This window comes from Acomys minous, assembly GCF_964271855.1.
Source record: "Acomys minous genome assembly, chromosome: 10".
Taxonomy (NCBI): Eukaryota; Metazoa; Chordata; class Mammalia; order Rodentia; family Muridae; genus Acomys; species Acomys minous.
The window spans coordinates 3,007,656-3,026,972 of record NC_140491.1 but is presented as its reverse complement, the minus strand read 5'-3'; the positions used below and the strand labels follow the sequence as shown (position 1 = coordinate 3,026,972).

General features: G+C 43.0%; 1 protein-coding gene across 4 annotated transcripts in view; it reads right to left on the bottom strand.

The window, feature by feature from the left end:
- YIPF7 (Yip1 domain family member 7) overlaps positions 1-19,317 on the bottom strand; it is a 332,610-nt gene that overhangs the window by 97,139 nt on the left and 216,154 nt on the right. Inside the window, exon 6 of one of the 4 annotated variants that reach the window (XM_084799688.1) lies at positions 17,173-18,599. The exons of the other annotated variants lie outside the window; for them this stretch is intronic. Within the exon in view, the coding sequence (XP_084655814.1) occupies positions 18,572-18,599 (28 nt within the window). The 3' untranslated portion in view covers positions 17,173-18,571. Of the gene's footprint in view, positions 1-17,172; positions 18,600-19,317 lie in introns of those variants that run through there. 4 annotated transcript variants of the gene reach the window in all.

Here is a 19,317-nt window from a genome sequence, read left to right as displayed (position 1 = left end):
CACATTAGAAAGAAAGAGACACTAGAGCATGAAAAAACTGAGCCATCTGCACTCTGGAAGGTGAGCAGAGTCTGCTTTTCAGACAGCAGCCTTGGAGCAGATTGAAAGGGTTGAAATCAACTGGCCTATCTCCTAATCAGTATGCCAGGGGCCTGCCAGTCCATCTTAAATCAGAAAAAAATTGCTGAGCAGAAAGAGAATATAAGATTCCTAATAAATAGGTTCGCACACTGCCACACTGCCTCACTGCCATCCTCTTCATTGAGGGCTGAAACGTAATGAATGTATCGTATCCTATTAACAGTTTTCTGGGGACATGGAGCCTTTTGATAGAGAAGAACCATTGACACTGATTCCAACTTGAGAAATTCTAAACTTGAACAAACCAAATGTAAATGTTGTTATTGTCACTAAAGAGGTGTTTGTCATTGAAGTGTGCTACAACCACGGGAGCAGCTTCTATGTAGGACACTTCATAATTCACAGGCATAGATATCTTCCCAGGCCACAAGAAATAGATTACCTAAAAGTGGACTTATCAGAGAAGAACATTCAGTGCTCATTCTGGCCTCAAAATGTTCCACAACATTCCGTGTGTAACCTCAGCCATGTGAACAGAGCTTCTGCTGGAGGAGAAACGCTCTGACAGGTACTCTGCATGTAACTCAGTTGGCATCCACACAGCCAAAAATGTGCATAATGACATTGAAGGAATGAATTCAGGAACCAACCACTTTTCAGAGAAGGTAAGATATCGTCGACTATGGTGTGAGTTAAAATAAAGTGTAAGACTTGAAGTTGTCACCCAGTGGTAGAGCCTGGGCGCATGATATGGGAAACTCAGGTTGAAGACTGCTTTGTGTTTTCACATGTTCTTCACACTGTGACTGGGAGGGAGGAAGGGAGGGGAGGAGGAAGGGAGGAAGGGAGGGGCAAAGACAGACATAGAGACAGACAGTGGGGGGGCAACTTGATTATCAAGGAGACAGCATCTGAAATCAACTGAGGGGCAGGTCTCTGGGTATTCCTAGGAAGGATTGCCTGTGGGAAGATGAGTCTTCCCCAGGAAGTTCCCTTCTGTGGGCCGCCTAGATGCAAAGAGATGGCAGGAGAAACCAGACTGCTCTTGCTATGGTTCCTGACCTCAGAATCCTACTCCTTGGACTTCTGACATAGACTGAAGGCAGTAACTCTCGAGAATATTCCAGGCCTTCAGCACTGGATTGAAACTGCTGTTAAATCCAGCTTCATGGACTGTGTAGCTATGGAATTTCCACAGCCTCTCCAACATGAAAATGGGCATTGTTGGACTATGGAGCCCATATGGATGGTAAGCCAATGGAGTAAATCTAATTAGTTTGGTTTTTCTGTAATCTAGACTAATTCAGAAGGATTATGAGAAGAAAAGAGAAAGAGGAGGGAGGAAAAGGGGAAAATGTTTTGGTGTCTTCTCTTTAAAAGTACATCATGCCTGCCTGTTCTGTCAGGGTTCCCATCACCTCTTATGATCTCATTTAAATTTACTTCCATCTTAAAGCCTCTATCTCTAAATTCAAACACACTGGAAGTTAGGACATTATCATATTAATTTGGAAGTAGCACACTTTAGGATATAGCAAGGTCTTCACTTAAAGTCCAAAAGATCAGTAAAGGGCTTCTGGGCATCTGCATCTCTGAATCTGACCTTTCCTTCACAATGCTGTCATGTGTGTGTGTGTGTGTGTGTGTGTGTGTGTGTGTGTGTGTGTGTGTGTATGCTTGTATATGTTGTATGTTGTATGTTTAAACATGCATACATACTATGATTGGTTTTAATGTCATTTTGTCACAAATTATAATCTCCTTAATAGAGAGCCTCACCAGAAGAACTGTCCCAATTGCCTTGATTAATGCAGAAAGAGTCACCCCAAATGTGGGCAGCCCCTTCTCATGGAAGTCCCGACACAAGAGTAAGTCATAAGGAAGGTCCCCGTGACTTGTGCTCACCTTGTTTTCCTTCTCTTGCTGCCGCTGCTGCTGCATTTCATCGCTGACAGCAGAGAAACGGAGTCTCACACTTCCCTGTTAGATTGTGGACCAGACCAGCAGCTCTGCAGAACACTTGGAGGCTTCAGTTGTCTGATTGAACTACTGGGGCACCCAGCCTTGTGCACTGAGTAACTAAATTGTTGCTTCTCAGTGAGAGAAAGAGGTGTTCAGGGATTTCCCCATTGTTGAGGCACACAGCCTCAGGGAGTAACGTTCTGGTTCTCTGCTTCTCATATGTGATTTAGCTACTGTTACTATCTGAAGACTGATTTATTAACTATTATAGTATTTCTATCTCCCTACCATTTATCAATCAATCTTTTTATCGGTCTATCATCTATTTGTCTATCTATCTAATATAATTGCTATTTTAACCTGTTAATTTTACTGGCTACTAGAGGAAGTCACCAAAGAATGTTCAAGATTTCATGGACAGTATTAAAGAAAGTTAACTGCAATGAGTGTCTTCAAATTCCTCAAGAAATTCTTCATGTTGTGAATAGTCTCTCTACATAAAAAAAATAAATAAAAACAAGACAAACAAACAAAAATCACTCTGGATACTCTTCAAAACCAAGCCCAAGTCCTTGTTACTCCATCTGTGTCACGCTGTCTACTACAAGCAAAGCACATGTACCTGGCCACTGCTCTGCACACACACAATGCTTCCTATGTCTCTGCCTTGAATAACTCTCCCCATGCTTTTATCTAAGCCATCCCCTACTTTCTCTTTCTCTCAGCTCTGCATTCTCCATATCTGGCAAGTCTGGCAAGCTTCCACTCCTATTCAGCCTTAAACAGTGTACCCTCACTGTCTGATTTCTCTGAGCCAAGATTACCACCTTCTGTTTGAATCTGAAAGGCCCTCTTCTCACAGACTCTTGCTTCAAATGCTTGTTACCTTGTTGGTGACAGCTGTTTGTCCTGAGACACAGAATTTTCAGGACTTGCAGTTTGGCTAGCAGAGGTGGGTCACGAGGGACCAACCTTTGCAGGTTATACTGCCTCTGGCTCTGGTCCAGTCTACTTCTGGTCTGTCATGCCTGACTAGCTCTAAACACACATCCCTTCGCCAAGGATTGGATGGCTTCCCGTTGCACACCTTCCCTGCCGTGATGGAACAAAAGCTCTCTAAAGCTATACTAAGCTAAGCCTTTCACTATTTAAATTGTTCTGCCAAATGTTTTTACAATTGTGAAAAGATGAACACTACATGTTCCTGGACAAGGCTGAACTACCGACTGGTCTGAGTGACGACCCTCTCTGTGCTCGTCGGTTTCTGAGATTACTCCAGACTCACAGTTGCCTCCCCATTCCTTCCTTCTGATTAAGACAATGAATTCTTTGACAGCAGAAACCAAGTCTTACTCATTCTTTATTTTTTTGTAATAACATGGGGTCAGTGACAATGTGGTTTCGTGCATATAAACAATATTATTTAATATAAAAAAGTATAAATGAATGAGATAATGTTTAATCTTGACTAGAAAAATGACATGTTTCTCCTGATGAAGCAGAAAGAAAAAGAGAAAAAGAAAAAAAGAATGTGGATGAGTAAAGGCCATAATAGAAAAACAAAGTGTCTCCAAGCACTCACTGCAGAGAAGACATAATGCAGGGATAGAGGTTCCCGGGGAACAGGGTGGGGTGGCCCAGCATTCAGTTCATAAGATGGTTCAGTACAGCAACCCAAGCTAAATGTGACAGCTAACAATTTTATTGCATACCGCAGAGCAAACAATGGAGAAAGGGGCTAGCAGGGTCAGGAGGACGCAATGTGGATGCCAAAGACCCAGTTACTCATCTAGGCCTCCCAGAGGAAGGACTCTCAGCCCTGTGTGCCTGCCAACTGAACGGTTGGCTGGGAGAGAACTATAAACAGAAAGGTATTGAATCAAGACAGAGGAAAGTACCTTAGGCATGGCCTATAGCTGAGGTCTCTGATGTGCTTCCTGGGATGTGTGAGGTTCTCTGGCCAAATAAACAGGGTCCTGACAGGCACAGCACAGTGAAGACGTAGTACAGGTACCAGTCTAAGCAGCTCCAATTATTTTCAGAAAATCATATTGCATAGGCTTGGCACAAGCCTGGTCTGGGATGAGCATAGCTTCCCTCTGGGAAACCTTCTCTACTTTTATGACTCTAAGGGATCGTCAGAGTTCATTCGGGAGTGGGGTTGGATTCCTCACAAGGGATCCTCTAGCATTCAAGGCACCAACTATTCAACTATTCATGTGGAAAAGTAATAAGTAACAGTCTCAGATGCCTGAAGAACTGAACTGAAGGCTCCAACAATGAAAAATGCTCACGGTTGCTTGTGTCAAGCCATTTGGTCTGGCTATGTCTTCTCAGGAAAAAAAAAAGCCACACGTTGATTTCTGCTTCTTCTAAGCCTGATACCTCTTCCATGTAATCTTACTAGAATCTTAATTGGAACCCTTTAGTAGGATTTTGGTAAATATTACTCCCAGGGTCCGTTTTCTTCCCTTCTCTGTCCTTCTCTCTCTCCCTCCTCCCCACCCCACACACCCTGTTCTTCTTGCTCACGTGTCAGAACTGCCATATGAGCTAAACATGTGCCCAGAAGGGGACAAGGTAGCTGGGATTCTGTTTATTAGTGCATTATCCCCACTTTTTAAACGTCTACTTGCTAAAGTCCAGCAAGAAACCTTAAACTGTTATTGTTTTTAGCTTCTCAATTCTGCCTTTAGGAATTCATTCTTCACAAAAGGGCACAGCTGTTATCAGCAGCATCTAAACACCATCACTAAGGGGAGGTTAGACAAGAATCAGATGTGTCTGAAAGCAGGGCTGATATGGGAATCATCAAAACGAGACATCAGAGAGAAACTTATTCAAAATGTGTTTTATAGTAGTGAGAATGTTGCATAAATTAACATGCCTGTCACTTATGCTTCTACAGAAATACAATGAGAGCAGCAAGCCCCCATACGGTGATCAACCACTTCTCTATGTAAAGGTTACTAGACACCTATTCTCACCATATTTTCCTTTTTAAAAACTTTTTACGTGTTTATTTTTGTTTTTCAGAAAGTTCTGTGGTCAGTGAATTTTATTTTCATAAGAAATTTAGCGAGTACCTTCATTGCTCTAGTTTCTAGATCCCAGCTCCAGTCCTGGTTCTCTGCCTAACTAAATGACTCTGTAGTTTTCTAGCAGATTTCATCAAACCAAACAAAGAGCAACAAAGCCAGGTGCCAATATTAATCTGAATCTGTGTGCAGCTTAGAAAAGCAAGAGGGCGACAGAAGTAGGTGATGAGAGGGTGACATGTGGCCTGTGGAGAAACAAAAGTCACTCTGTTACCGTGGAAGAAGAAAGAATCTGAGTGTCAGTGTCCCGACACCAGTACAAAGCGGGAAAATACTGAAGAAAAAAGAAGAACAAAGTCAAGAGTGTAACTATGGTTTCCAGGTGCTAAATGGGTGACAATAAAATGTTAGGTATCACATCCACGTTGACAAGGTGCGGGGCGTGCCACCCACAGGGGCATACGAGTCCTTGGGATGGTTCTCACATTTGAAAGAAGGTATGCCCCTAGCAGTGCTGCAAGTATGGCTCCTGTGTCAGGTGCCTCAGCAGGTGGCAGAGAGGAGAAAGGCTGGCTGACTGGTCTGCCTTGTGACCATGTGAAGAGCAAGCCTGAGATGACCACCAGCCTGGCCCCAGGATGACCAGACAGGGAGTCAGCCTGAGAAGACCGTGAGTCTGGCACCATGCAGGCCCAGCCTGGTTCCCAGGGTGGGGATCAAGCCAGACACAGAGGAATCCAGCCTGGGGCCTTGGGAGCAGGAGGAGTGAGCTGGAGACTAAAAGAACCCTATTTGGGGATCCCAGTCCCAGGCGGGAATGAGTCAGAGACCAGCACCAGTCCAAGGCCATAGGGAAGGGACAGGGAACTAATTTGAAATGACCACTAGTGTAATTCTAGCATGACTGGGGGGGGGGAGTAGACCATGTCCAACATGATCACTGCCCAGTGCCATAATGCATAGGAAAGACACAACACTCCTGAGAGCACTTCTGAGATGATCCCAGATACTCAGAGACCCTGGCCATCACTAAGAGTAGCAAGTAAGAGGAAGAAATGGAAGAGAAAGAGAAACAGAAGGATGTGGGCACAGTGCAGAGAGGCAGAACCCCACTATGTTGGGGTCCTGGCCACTGGGAGACAAGTTTCTGCCCATGGCCCTATAGTAGCAGAGGTCTGTTACCACCAAAGGCCAGGCAAGTGTCCATGATCTGGGCTACCAGATCAGGATATGTTGATGACTGAAGAGTGTGCAGAACTGACCCCAGCCCTCAACTGGGCATCCTGCAAGAGCAGGCCCCTGCAGCATGAGAGCAAGAGAGCTGCCTCTGCCCCTAGCCAGCCATACTAACTGGGTAAGCTGGGCCCCACATAGCACTGAAGAGCTGTCCCTGGTTGTGAGAGTTTCAGGTGAGCAGATCCTGAGGGTATGAGTGTGGGAGCCCTGCCACTTATGTACCATGCTGTGATGTGGACAAGAAGGAGATACCCTCCTCCCTTTACATCCCTCCTCCCTCTCCATCCCTCCTCCCCCTTCATCCCTCCTGCCTCTTCATCTCTCTTCCCCCTTCATCCCTCTTCCCTCTTCATTCTTCCTCCCCCTTCATTCCTCCTCCCCCTTCAACCCTCCTCCCTCTTCATCCCTCCTCCCCCTTCATCGCTCCTCCCCCTTCATCCCTCCTCCCCCTTCATCCCTCCTCCCCCTTCATTCCTCCTCCCCCTTCAACCCTCCTCCCTCTTCATCCCTCCTCCCCCTTCATCGCTCCTCCCCCTTCATCCCTCCTCCCCCTTCATCCCTCCTCCCCCTTCATTCCTCCTCCCCCTTCATCCCTCCTCCCTCTTCATCCCTTGCCACATGCAACAGGCAGAAGTCATGGCCCTGGGATCATGAAAGCAGGAGAACTGGCTCTGCTCCTCACCAGCTGCAGCATTCAGAAAAGCGAGCCTTGTACTTCAGCTGGGCAGCAGGATGGCATAGTAGAGCTGGCCTGTGTTACAAGACCCTGCTATTCAAGACCACAGTCCACCATGTCTGGACAGCTCTCCCTTCTCAGAAGGGGACTTCTTTCTCTCTGCTGGGAGAAGTCACACAATCCATGGCCAAAATGCAGGTTCAAATTCCTCTCTCCTGATAATTATCTGGAATTCATGGAATGTAAAATGTTCCCAGGACCTCAAGCCCCAGGCAACCTGGGAGTCTGTCACCCACGCCCCAAGAACAATATATAGCCCTGTTCACCTTAAAGGGAATTGAGCAGTCTTCCAGAAGTTGGCCCCAGAAAATTATTCTGTAGTACTTGTGGGCCATCCTAACCAGCCCCCGTCCATAGCCTCTGCTCCCTTTGCTCCTCTTGGACTGAAATCAGCTGATGATACCTGGGGGAAGGGAGGGGAGACCCACAGCTGACACCAGAACAGGGACTTCAACCTGGACCCTCAGATTAAAAGTCTGATGCTCTACTGACTGAGCTGTTAAGGTTGCAGGTGAGCATGGGAGAGACGGCCCTGTCTCTTCTTGGCTGTGCAGTGAAAGGGATACGGGAGATGCCCTCCCCTTCATTTTGCCCTTGCCACCTGAGGGGGTGGGGAGCTGGTCCTGAGATCATGAGAGCAGGAAAGCTGTCCCTGCCCCTTACCTGCTGCAACACTCCAGAGAGTGGGCCCTGCACCTACCCTGGGAAGCACAGTAGAGCTAGCACTGGACTTATGGGGTGGGAGTAAGCTACCCTGAGGATATGAGAAGGGAAGATATGGCCCTTTCGCTTGTCTCTCATCACCTATGGCTCAGGAGTTATGAGCGTGGGAAAGCCATCACAGCCTGTCACCTGCTTCAGCATTTGGGAGAGCGAGCCCTGTACCTCACCTGGGCAGAACAGAAGAGCTGGCCCAGATGTCATAGACTTGGATGAGCCAGCCCCAAGGGCATGAGAGGAGGAGAGCTGGCTTCTTGCTGGCTGTGGCATTGGATGGCCAGCCAGGTCAGGGCAGAAGGGCTCACTTTGGTGGTGTGGCTTCAGGAGGGCTGGTGGGCTGAACAAATCAGCTACCTCCCAAGCCTAGACCCAGAGCTTTGAATTGGCCCACCCATTGATCCGTGAAATACAGGGAAGGATGGTTCCTGCAGATCCAAAGCTGCAGGACCTCCATGACACATGGCAACAACAGGATACAGAGGAGTCCATGTGAGGATCCAGTATTGACAGTAGCCAGAGGCCTTGAACCAGACCAGCAACTCAACGCAGTGAACATTTGCAAACAAAAGAGTATGGCACACTACAGCATCCATGAGATTGTTTCTCTCTGTTTTGGGAGGAGGTTGCAAGGGTAAAGTATTGGTTTGAGGGGAGGAGAAATAAGTGGGACTTTGGGTGTATGCTGTTTAATTCACAAAGAACCAATAAAAAGTTTTTTTCCCAAAAATTTAAAAAAACAGAGAAAGAAGGGCAAGGCAGGACACAATAAAAGTTATAAGCCCTCTATGAACACAGAGAACTTAGCCAGAGTTGGGCGCAGCAGAAAAATCTAACAACATGGTCTGAGAAACATTCATGGAAGAGTCACAAAGGTAAGAGAATTGCAAGTTTGCATCCAAACTTGAATTCTTATATTGCTCCAATTTTGAACAACAACAATAATAACAACAAAACTTACCTTTTATTTCAAACATTTTCCATTATCATCACTTCTTTAAAATGTGTTCATATGTAACAAATTTTCCTACAGCGCTTTTATGGTTACTTAGCTTCTGGAGGCAAATTGTGTGTAGTGTCAGTTAATTTGCTTCCTAGCTATCTTTACAATGATTAATGACTGGCCATACAGAGAAGTTTACTTTTAATTTTTTTTCTCATTAAAATCATACAAGAAATGTTGACAGTATCAACTGTACCTTAACAAGCTTTTGGGCTCAAGAATATTTAAGAACCATTTTATGTATATTTGCCCCAGTGAATTGATTTTAAATTGTATGAAATAGACTTTACAGTAAAGGTACAAGTTTTTACTACACACACACACACACACACACACACCGCTTATTAAATTGTTAGAGGAGTGGAATTTCCTCTGGACTAAATCAGAACATCTTGGAGAAGAACAAAAGATAAGGGTACGATCTTGTTTATTCTGTGTTCTAAGCTACTGAAAAACTATACTCTTGGGTTGTGCAACTCATTGGTATATCCTTGAGCCAGAAAATGGCTGAAGGGATTTAGTGTAACACAATAAATATAGAAGTTTTGTGATGCCAAGGGAGAGGTACCATGTCTCCTGTAGTTAGAGTACCCAACAATGCTCAAGGTAGAAGTCATGTGATCAAGATAGCTTCGTCTATGCCCCCAAAGGAACCATAGACTAACACAAACCCTAGTATGGGCACAAGAAACCTCCTTTCCAAAGCTTGGTCAAGGTATCCAAAGCAGTGTATTCTATTGCTCTTGCTGTTGGCTGTCACACAGGAGTGGAGGGTAAGTCCCTGCGGTTGAAGACATTTCACACTTGGGATGCAAGACAAACATACTCAATCTGGACATAGCTTGAAAGCCTCCCTCCTGAAGCCTAGCATCCATGATGCTAGAAAACACTGTTGTAGTTGCCAAGGGAGAGAATCAATTAAGAGTCCTGCTCAATTGTGACACCTGTGAACCATAACAAAGCTCAGCCTGGAGCGATATCAGCAAAGGTGCACTGACGGGCACTCACATGCTGTGGTACCCAATTTATGTCTCATTGGACTTACGGATCACTCAGTTGAGGGGACATCATGCCTGGTACTAGAAACCTAGCCAACTTCACGAAGCCAGTGCCATCATAGGTTTTAGATGAGAATTCACTACTGCCACTTTGCTAGCCCCGCATAATTTCTAACTCCATGCTTAAGTCTTACTCATACATTCACATATAAATGTAGCTAGCACCCCTCATCAAAGAAGCTTCTTTCACAGCAAATAAGCACAGTCACAGAGAACCACTACTGGACAAGCTGCAGAGATCAATACACCATGTGGAACCCAGCCCCCCAAAATACATCTATATGACAGCTTCTGCATCTATGGCTCAGGGAAAATTATGGATAAAGGATTAAAAGGATTTTAAGAATCAGAGGAACAGAAAGTCTGCTGTGAAACTGTTTATCCTAGAAATATCTGTATAAATAGGACCAGAACAATCGCAGTATCGATAGACATTCTAAGGTGGAAGCCAGGAAGTCTCATGGAGTCCCATCCATAGACAAAGAACAACAGGCCAATAATGACTGCTAGGGAGAGTCACCCTCTCCCAAGGATGAGCCACCTAACTGGCTAGACAATACCAAGTGGGCAGCCTAATATGTGCGTGTGTACGTGCACACACACACACACACACACACACACAAATAAGAAATCAGTGTTTTACGATTATGTATTTGTGCAAAATATGCATATGTGTGTATATATATATATATATATATATATATATATAACAATAAACAAGAAACAAAAGGTGCTATTAAAAAGGGGAACATAAGTAGTTGGAGTATGCCAGATTTGAGAGGGGCTGAAGAGAGAAAATGAAAGAGGGAAACATATATTTTAATTAAAGTATTAGAAGAGCCAGAGGAACAGCATTTTTCTGTGAGACTGTGTCTCCTAGGAATGTCAGAAGCCACACCCATGACGTCTCACCAACATGGCTTTCTGAACATGATGTGAACAAGAACCACACCAGCAGACACGCTAACATGGAAGAGGGACGCTCGGGAGCTCTAATCCCTAGACAAACAACTCCAGGCAGCTAAGGAATGCCGGGAAGACCACACTAATAGTCCTCTGGTACCAAAAGGTCAGCTCTGAAGACATGTACATTCAAGGAACAGGATACAAACTGAGAAGGATGTGTGTGTATTATGTCTACGTGAATGTGTGTGTGTTTTGAATAATAATGGCCACCATATGTCCATATATTTGAATATCTGGTCTTTTGGGAGTAGCATTACTTAGAAGTATTAGGAGGTGTGGTCTTGTTGAGGTAGGTGTCGCTTTGTTGGAGGAAATATGTCATGTGGGGAAGGCCCTGAGGTTTCAGACGCCCAAGCCAGGCACAATGGCCCTCTGTCTCTCCGTCTCCCCTGCTATCTGTGGATGCACATGTAGAGCTCTCACCGACTCCAGCATCTTGTCTTCCTTCACACTTCCATGTTCCTCTCCGTGATGGAAATGGACTAAAGCTCCGAAACTCTAAGCCAGCCCCAATTAAATGCTTTATTTTTATATGAGCTGCCATTGTCATGGTGTCTCTACACATCAATAAAACAATGACTAAAACAGTGGGTCCACATACATCTGTATAACAACAATTAAGGAAAAAGAAACAGTGAATTTGAAAGCAAGTAAGGGAAAGTACACAGGGGATGGTTGGAATAGGGAAAGGGAAATGATGTAATTATATTATAATCACAAAAATAAAAATATCATATATAAATATACATATGTATATATGTACATATGTGTACATACATATGGGGTCCACATAGAGCCAATACAACTCAAATACAAGATTAATACAAATAACAAAAGTTTATTGTAATCAACCTTCTATGGATCAATCAGAGACTCAGAACAGACTCAGGAGCTGAACTGTAACACCAGCCAGAATGGCATAGAGCTTTAAAGACTGAAAATCATAAACATTTGTGTCAAGTTACAGTTATTTTTCCATCAGTCAGGATTCAGAGACAGGAGACTTTCCTAGGAGCATTCCCTTATGTAGTACATTTACCCTGTTCTCACTGCTTTGTTTAAGTGTGATGGGGCAACTTGTCTAAATTCATGTCTCAGTTTACCAAACAGGATGTCAGTTACTCAGGGAGGTCTTGGGAAGTTAAACGTTATTTGACCCCTATTCAAAATGGCTTCAGTTTGTTTCCTTCTTACAATACAGGAACAAATTTTTATAAAGATAGATTTCTCTTTTTCAGTAATATTTGTAGTACCCCAAGGATTTCTATGTGGCATCTTATTCTAGAAGATAGCTTAAATTTCCCAAGCAGTAGCCAATGTTTCAGAAACCATGAAGCAGAAACAGCCAGCCCTATCAAGGCTTGGTCGGAGAACCTGTGTAGTGTCACTGGGCTGCTCTATGAGGAAAGCCGACCACCAGAGCTCTGCTTACAGCAGGGGAGCTGCACTTGCATACCATGGAGAATGGAACTGGTAGACATGCTAATCTTTGCTATGAGAATCTGCAGGGATTTACTCAATGGGGCTTCATAAAAGTTACTTTGAGACTATTTTGAAATGTATTAGAAATTTACTTGGTAAACAGGACATATCCCTGCATTAACTAGCATCATTATTCTTTCACTGAATGACAGTCACCAAATTCCAGTCATGAACAGTATTATAGGCTGGATTGTACACTTTTGTGAGCATAAGGTTATTGTGCAGTCTAAATTCTGATTTCTGTCTCAGCATTGTGTAAACACTGCTCCCCAATTGTTCCCTGGTATGCCAATAAAGCAGCTTACAGAGAGTCACTGAGCAGGGGAGAGAATAGGGCGGGACTTCCTGCCAGCCAGGGGAGGAGGAGTAAGAGGAGGAAGTCAGGGACTCATCCAGGGGAGGCAGCTTTGGGTAGAGGGCCAAGAGAGGTCAGGAAGAAGGAGCTGGAGCTGAGAAAAACTACAAAGTGCAAGTGTCCTTTGTAGGGGGATGTTTGCTGGGAGTGAGACAAAATAAGAGATGGTTAAGAACAGACTGAAACTACTCAAGATTGTATCATATAGCTCTATAAAGATATAAAATAAAAAGCTTTATAAAAAATAAACAAATCTGAGTTACTTATATGTTAGTTGGGTTAAGAAATAAGCAAAGAGATACAAATACAGTTTTATAAAAATATTCTAACAAAAAAATTCTAACATACTTTCCTTATTCATAAATTTGTATGTTAAGTCCTAAGTCCCTGTAACTCAGAAGGTAATAACAGATGCAGTCATATTGCGTCCTTGATGCATGGGACTGCTTCCAAGCAAAGGAAAGAATATAAGAAGACAGAAATAAGATGCACCAATTTGCATCCTAAAGCATGAGCACAAAGAGACTGCAGTGAACAAGTGGAGCCTCCAGCAAGATTCTACCCAAATGCAAACCCTGCAGCAAGCAAGAGAGGCAACTACTTCCACAAACAGCCCTGCCCTGTGCAGAGAAAATAGTTTGTGGTCTTAAAATGTTGTATGTATTCACTTATGTACTTGGCAGTCTATGATTAAAATACCTGGTATGAAATTTTCAAAACAAAAACTTTTCAAAGTAACATGTACACACACACACACACACACACACACACACACACACACACACACACACACACGTGACAAATTTGTAACACTGAAGGCTCAGCAGCTCAGTAGGACTTACTATTCTCACTGTTACTGTCAACTCTAGAGCTGGTCCTAGTGGCTCAGGCTCATAATTCCAGGGACTCTGGAGGCCGGAGGACCAGAAGCTCAAAGCAAAAGTCACGTTCAGCGGGAGTTCAGGGGCAGTCTACACAGGTAAGTGAAATCTGTTTGAAGGAGTAAATGGAGGGCTGGGGATACAGGTCAGGTATATAAGATATGTCTAGCATGTGTGAAGCCCTCAGCTCAGTCCCAGAACTTTAAACAAACAAACAAACAAACAAATGGCTGTCAAAGAAGAAGGGAGGGGTGGAGGAGGCCACCTGCAATCCAAGGTCATGGGAGAGAACAAACTCGGAGGTTCTTTGATAATGAAGTTTCAGCCTTAAATTTTATACACCAATACATTTCTATTTACTAAACTTCCCAGTCTGCAGCATTTTCCAAGGAAACCTTAGCTAATTGATATGATCAGTATTAAGCTTCATTGAAGATGTAGTCAAATTGCTAGGCATGTGCAACAGGGTAAGACACAAGACGCAAAGGAAATACATAAAAGAATCACTGTTGGGGGCTGGAGAGATGGCTCAGAGGTTAAGAGCACTGTCTGCTCTTCCAGAGATCCTGAGTTCAATTCCCAGCACCCACATAGTGGCTCACAACCATCTGTAATGTGATCTGACAGCCTTCTTCTGGCCCACAGGTGAACATGCAGGCAGAACATTCTAAACATACATAATAAATAAATCTTAAAAAAAAAAGAATCACTGTAGTCTCCTGACTTAGACTTCTAAAATATTTGCTTTTCAAATGGAGATATGAGACTACATAAAACACTACAGTGTTCCATAGTATATATGTACCACTGTTTCTTTATCCATTCTTCTACTAAGGGACACTTAAGCTGTTTCTATGTTCTAGCTATTATGAATAAAGCTGCTATGAACATGGTTGAGCAAATGTTCTTATTGCATGCTGGAGCATCCCTCAGTAGAAGAACGGATAAAGAAACTGTGGTACGTTTACACTATGGAATACTACTCAGCTATTAAAAACAAGGAATTCCCAAAATTTGTGGACAAACGGATTAAACTAGAAATGATCATAATGAATGAGTTAACCCAGAAGCAGAAAGAGTCAAACAGTATATACTCACTTATATCTGGACACTAGCCCAAGGGCCATGTCCCTTGAAAGTCTTCACTTACCAGGGAAGTGGGACAGAGGGGAGGACATCCTATTGGGACTCTAGGTGAGAGAAGCATGGGAGAATGGGGGAAAAGAAGGATCCAGAGGGTCCTAGAAACCTACAAGAAGAACATTATGATGGGTGGATCTGGGTCCAGGGGTCCTGCTCAAACTATGGCACCAGCCAAGGACAGTATATGCAGTAAACTTCAAACCCCTACCCAGATATAGCCAATGGACCGGACATTCTCCACAGTTGAGTAGAGAGTGGGGTCTGACTTTCATACGAATTCTAGTGCCCATATTTTACCACGTCCCCTGGATGGGGAGGCTTGGTGGCACTCAGAGGAAGGATAGCAGGCTACCAAGAAGAGACTTGATACCTTATAAGCATATACAGGGGGATGAGGTCCCCATCAGTCACAGTCATAGGGGAGGGGAGTACGGGGAAATGGGAGGGAGGGAAGAATGGGAGGATACAAGGGATGGGATAACAATTTAGATGTAATATGAATAAATTAATAAAATGTATTTAAAAACACTATAATATGCACCTACACTATGGGCTAATCACTCAGTTCCTTCCTATGTCTTTGGAGCAGACACAATGTTTATTTTTCCTCCTTTTACCCATGGGTAGAAATCAAACTAGAAAGTCAGAGTAGAAAGGTATGAAAAGAAACGCATGCTTAAAAAAGTCTAGCACATCCAGTTGTGAGGGAGAGGCCTCTTGTTAGCAGCGCTCGGTCACTTAGTGTCTCAAGTAAATGCCTGCTAATTTGGAAAAGCTGGGACCATGTGGGAGCAATTAAATAGGGCTCTGATGGGCATTCAATATTATTCTACTGAGTTCATTCTACTCAAAGCAAGAGAAATTTCCTCAAGATTGGCTCAACCTACGATTGAAAGAAAATGTTAGTAAATAGAATTTCTCCTCATTTTTATATAATCATCTGTGAAAATACACTGTTTAAGCAAATACTAATGAGTACTTAAAGGGTCTATTTCATCTAAATATATAGATGGTAAGAGGCTTATTGAAACAAATTTATGCCAAAGGAAATTTAACTGGGAACTCTTGATAGAATTGGATTTCTAACAAGATTGAGTTGGTATTAATGCACTTCATTCCTAAAGTACAAGTTATTCATGTTTCTGAATTACTGTGTTCCTTAAGGAGTGTTTCCTAACCGCTGTCAGGGCCCAGTACAGATAAGAGGACAGCAGCTCCCCAGACTGATTCCTTAGAGAGGCAGGCCAAGAGTCACATACAAATATAAATAAAAGGAACAGTTTTGCAATCATTATTTACAAAACAATCCTGGAAATTAGAATCATTTTTTTCGCACTTTGTAGGTCTTCTCTACAACTTGCTCCATCAAATTCTCTGGGATAAAAATAATGATCAAATTTGGACCCTCTATAAATAGCTACACTCTAAGAAAATCTCAGAAATAAAAAGTACTTTGTGTTCACTTTGTCCAGCAAGCTTCTGACCCAGACTAGCTTCTCTCACTCATGCATGCCTGCTCAATAAACTCCAGTGAAAGAAGCTTAGACTGGCCACCTATCTGCAAGCTGCACACTTTTTATTAAATAAGCATGAGCCGTGTTTAATGAAATTGAGATCTCTGTGCCTTCAGATGATGATCTCACTGTACTCGGTGGTGACTGCCTGTTAGTAAGGACCCTCAGACTCTCGGGCTTTCACAGGTATTTTGCCTGTTCCTGACCTCGATTCTTCCCCTGTGACGTATGTAGGGTGCTCTTCCTGCATGCTTCCTGTCTTCTATCTTGCACTACTTGTCTCTGTGTACACAACAGGCAATATTCAAAATCTGGGAAGATTTGCTTTGGGGACAGACAATACCTGGGTTCATAATCTAGCCACAGAGCCTGGAAATTATACTGTAGCTACCCAAAATCTCTACCTTAATTGAATTCAGGTTCCAGTACTGGTTTTCTGTACTGCCTTGTGTGGTAACATTTCCTCTGCTATGACATTTCCAGGTCTAAATGCTCTGTCTGTGAGTGCTACATAATATGTGATATTAGCACCTCAGAAAAGTTACTTCAACCTCCTAAATCTATCTTGATATCACAACTTGTTGTCCAAAGTTTTCATTGCTACAAAAACTATTGGACATTCAGTGTTTTACCAATAATGCAAGAGTTCTTATAAACAACCCACACTAGTTGATTGTAGTTAATATAAGGATAAATAATATTTTTAAAATACTGAAGATGTCATAGAATAAATTTAAAATTAAGAAAACACAGCATTGATTGTCAAAATGACAAGAAGACAACAAAGATCAGGTATGGACAGTGAGTCAATTATGATGGTAAGAGATACATAGATAGATAGATAGATAGATACATAGATACATAGATACATAGACAAATATATAGATTGATGATAGATTACACAGACAATAGATATAATTAGATGTAGATAGACAAATACATATACATACACACACACACACACACACACACACACACACACAGAGAGAGAGAGAGAGAGAGAGAGAGAGAGAGAGAGAGAGAGAGAGAGAGAGAGAGATGTAGCTAAACTTTGCCTCTTTTCATTTCTAATTGTTATTTCATTTGTTTTGTTTTATCATTTATTTTGCAGTACTGAGCAAAGAGATCTGGCTGGATGATCTGAATTCATAGATATCTAGCTCCTAGAGATTAGAAAGAGGCTGCACCTCCCTTCTTTACAGTATATGGAAATCTGGGCACAGTTGTGCATTCCTATAATCCCAGCACTTGGGGAGGCAGGGGTAGGTGGATCACTGTGAGTTCAAGGCTAGCCTGGTCTACAGAATGAATCTAAGACAGCCAAGGCTAAACAGAGAAACCCTGCCTTGAAAAAAATTAGAATATATGGAAAACATTCACTATCAGAACGATGTTCCGTCACTTTATAGACAAGCAATGAATTGGCAGCAAAAAACCTTCTTTCAGCTCATAAGCTAAAAGATGTATATCTGATCTTGACATAATATGACTCATCAATTGTTCACAAATGTCAAAATAACTGATTTTCAGGAAACATGTGTATCATAATTTTGTAGGGAAAGAAACTAGCCTTTCCTAAAATTCACACCCCAGAGAATCAAAACTCTGGCAGAGTTTCATTTACTGAGTAATTATTATGTCCTAGGCTCTGAGGTAAGTCATTCACATGCAGTGTTTTATTCACTCCTCAAGAGAACCTGGCAATTTTTGCATCATTCATTCAGTGGTGCATGTGCGTGTGCATGCGCGTGCATGTGTGTGTGAAGAAAAGATTCTATAAGCTGTTTCCACTTCACAATATCAAGACATAACCTCTATTCCCACTCAGATTCCTCTTCTTCTCAGCTTTCTCTCTCTCTCTTTCTGTTTCCATCTATGACTAACTCATTGTGCATAATATTGCATCTACTGCTTAGCTTGTAACAATGTAAACTTTCATGCATTTTGACCGACATGAAAGAAACTGTTTTACACACACACACGCACGCACGCACGCACACACGCACGAACAAGCCGGTCTCCACCATTGTGGATTCTCTGTGATAACCTAGTTGGTTTTGAAACTTAAAAAAAGAAAAACATCATTCCAGACTTCCGTTCAAGGGCAGAAACTGATTTAGGAAGCTGAAGACATGAGTGAATATAAGCAGAGTAAAGCCCGTAGCCTGCTCACAAAAAGAGAAGCAGGGTCCTGTTAAAGGGGCTTTGCAGGCGCCATTACTCACCCAGGGACAGAGACAGTAGCAGGGCATCTGTCATAAGCCCTGACAAAGGCCACTGCCCTGGTGAAGCTGTGTGAACTGGGGCACTCGGGTCTGAGTAATTCAGGCTTCTTATTTCCAGCACATGTCCCCAATCATTCTTGTCAAGATGGAGGCCACCTCTCGACTCCAAATGTGTCATTTATCTTTTGAAAATAATCTGTAACTTTCATACAGCCAGTAAAACAGAAAGTGAAAAAAAGACAGAGAGAGAGGGAGAAAGTTACATTTCCAGATAAAAAAGACTGAACACTTCTGAGGAGAAGGGAAAGGGAAAAACTAATGGGAAGCATTAAAGTAAAAGGATCTGTTTCTATCACGTGTCCAAGTGTGCTCTCATTCACTGCATTATTTGTGACTTTATAAATACGTGTGGCCACAGCTGAAATCCAGATTTTGTGAATTAGTAAAGAGAACACTCAAATTCTATGTGATGCAGCCCTTTCTTTTTTTATATTACATTTTTTGTTAATTTATTCATATTACATCTCGATTGTTAGCTCTTACCCTGTTTCCTCCCATTCTTCCTTCCCTCCCACTTCCCCCCTTCTCCCCTCCCCTATGTCTGTAATTGAGGGAGACCTCCTCCCCCTATATATGCTCTTAGAATATCGAGTCTCTTCTTGGTAACTTGCTATTCGTCCTCTGAGGGCCGCCAGGCCTCTCCATCCAGGGGACGTGGTCAGAAAAGGGGCACCAGATTTCCTGTGAGAGTCAGATCTCACTCTTCACTCAAGGGTGGAGAATATCATGTTCGTCGGCTAGGTCTTTGTAGGGGCTCGAAGTTTACTGCCTATATTCTCCTTGGCTGGTGCCTTAGTTTGAGGAGAACCCCAGGACCCAGATCTACCTGTCATAAAGTTCTTCTTGTAGGTTTCCAGGAC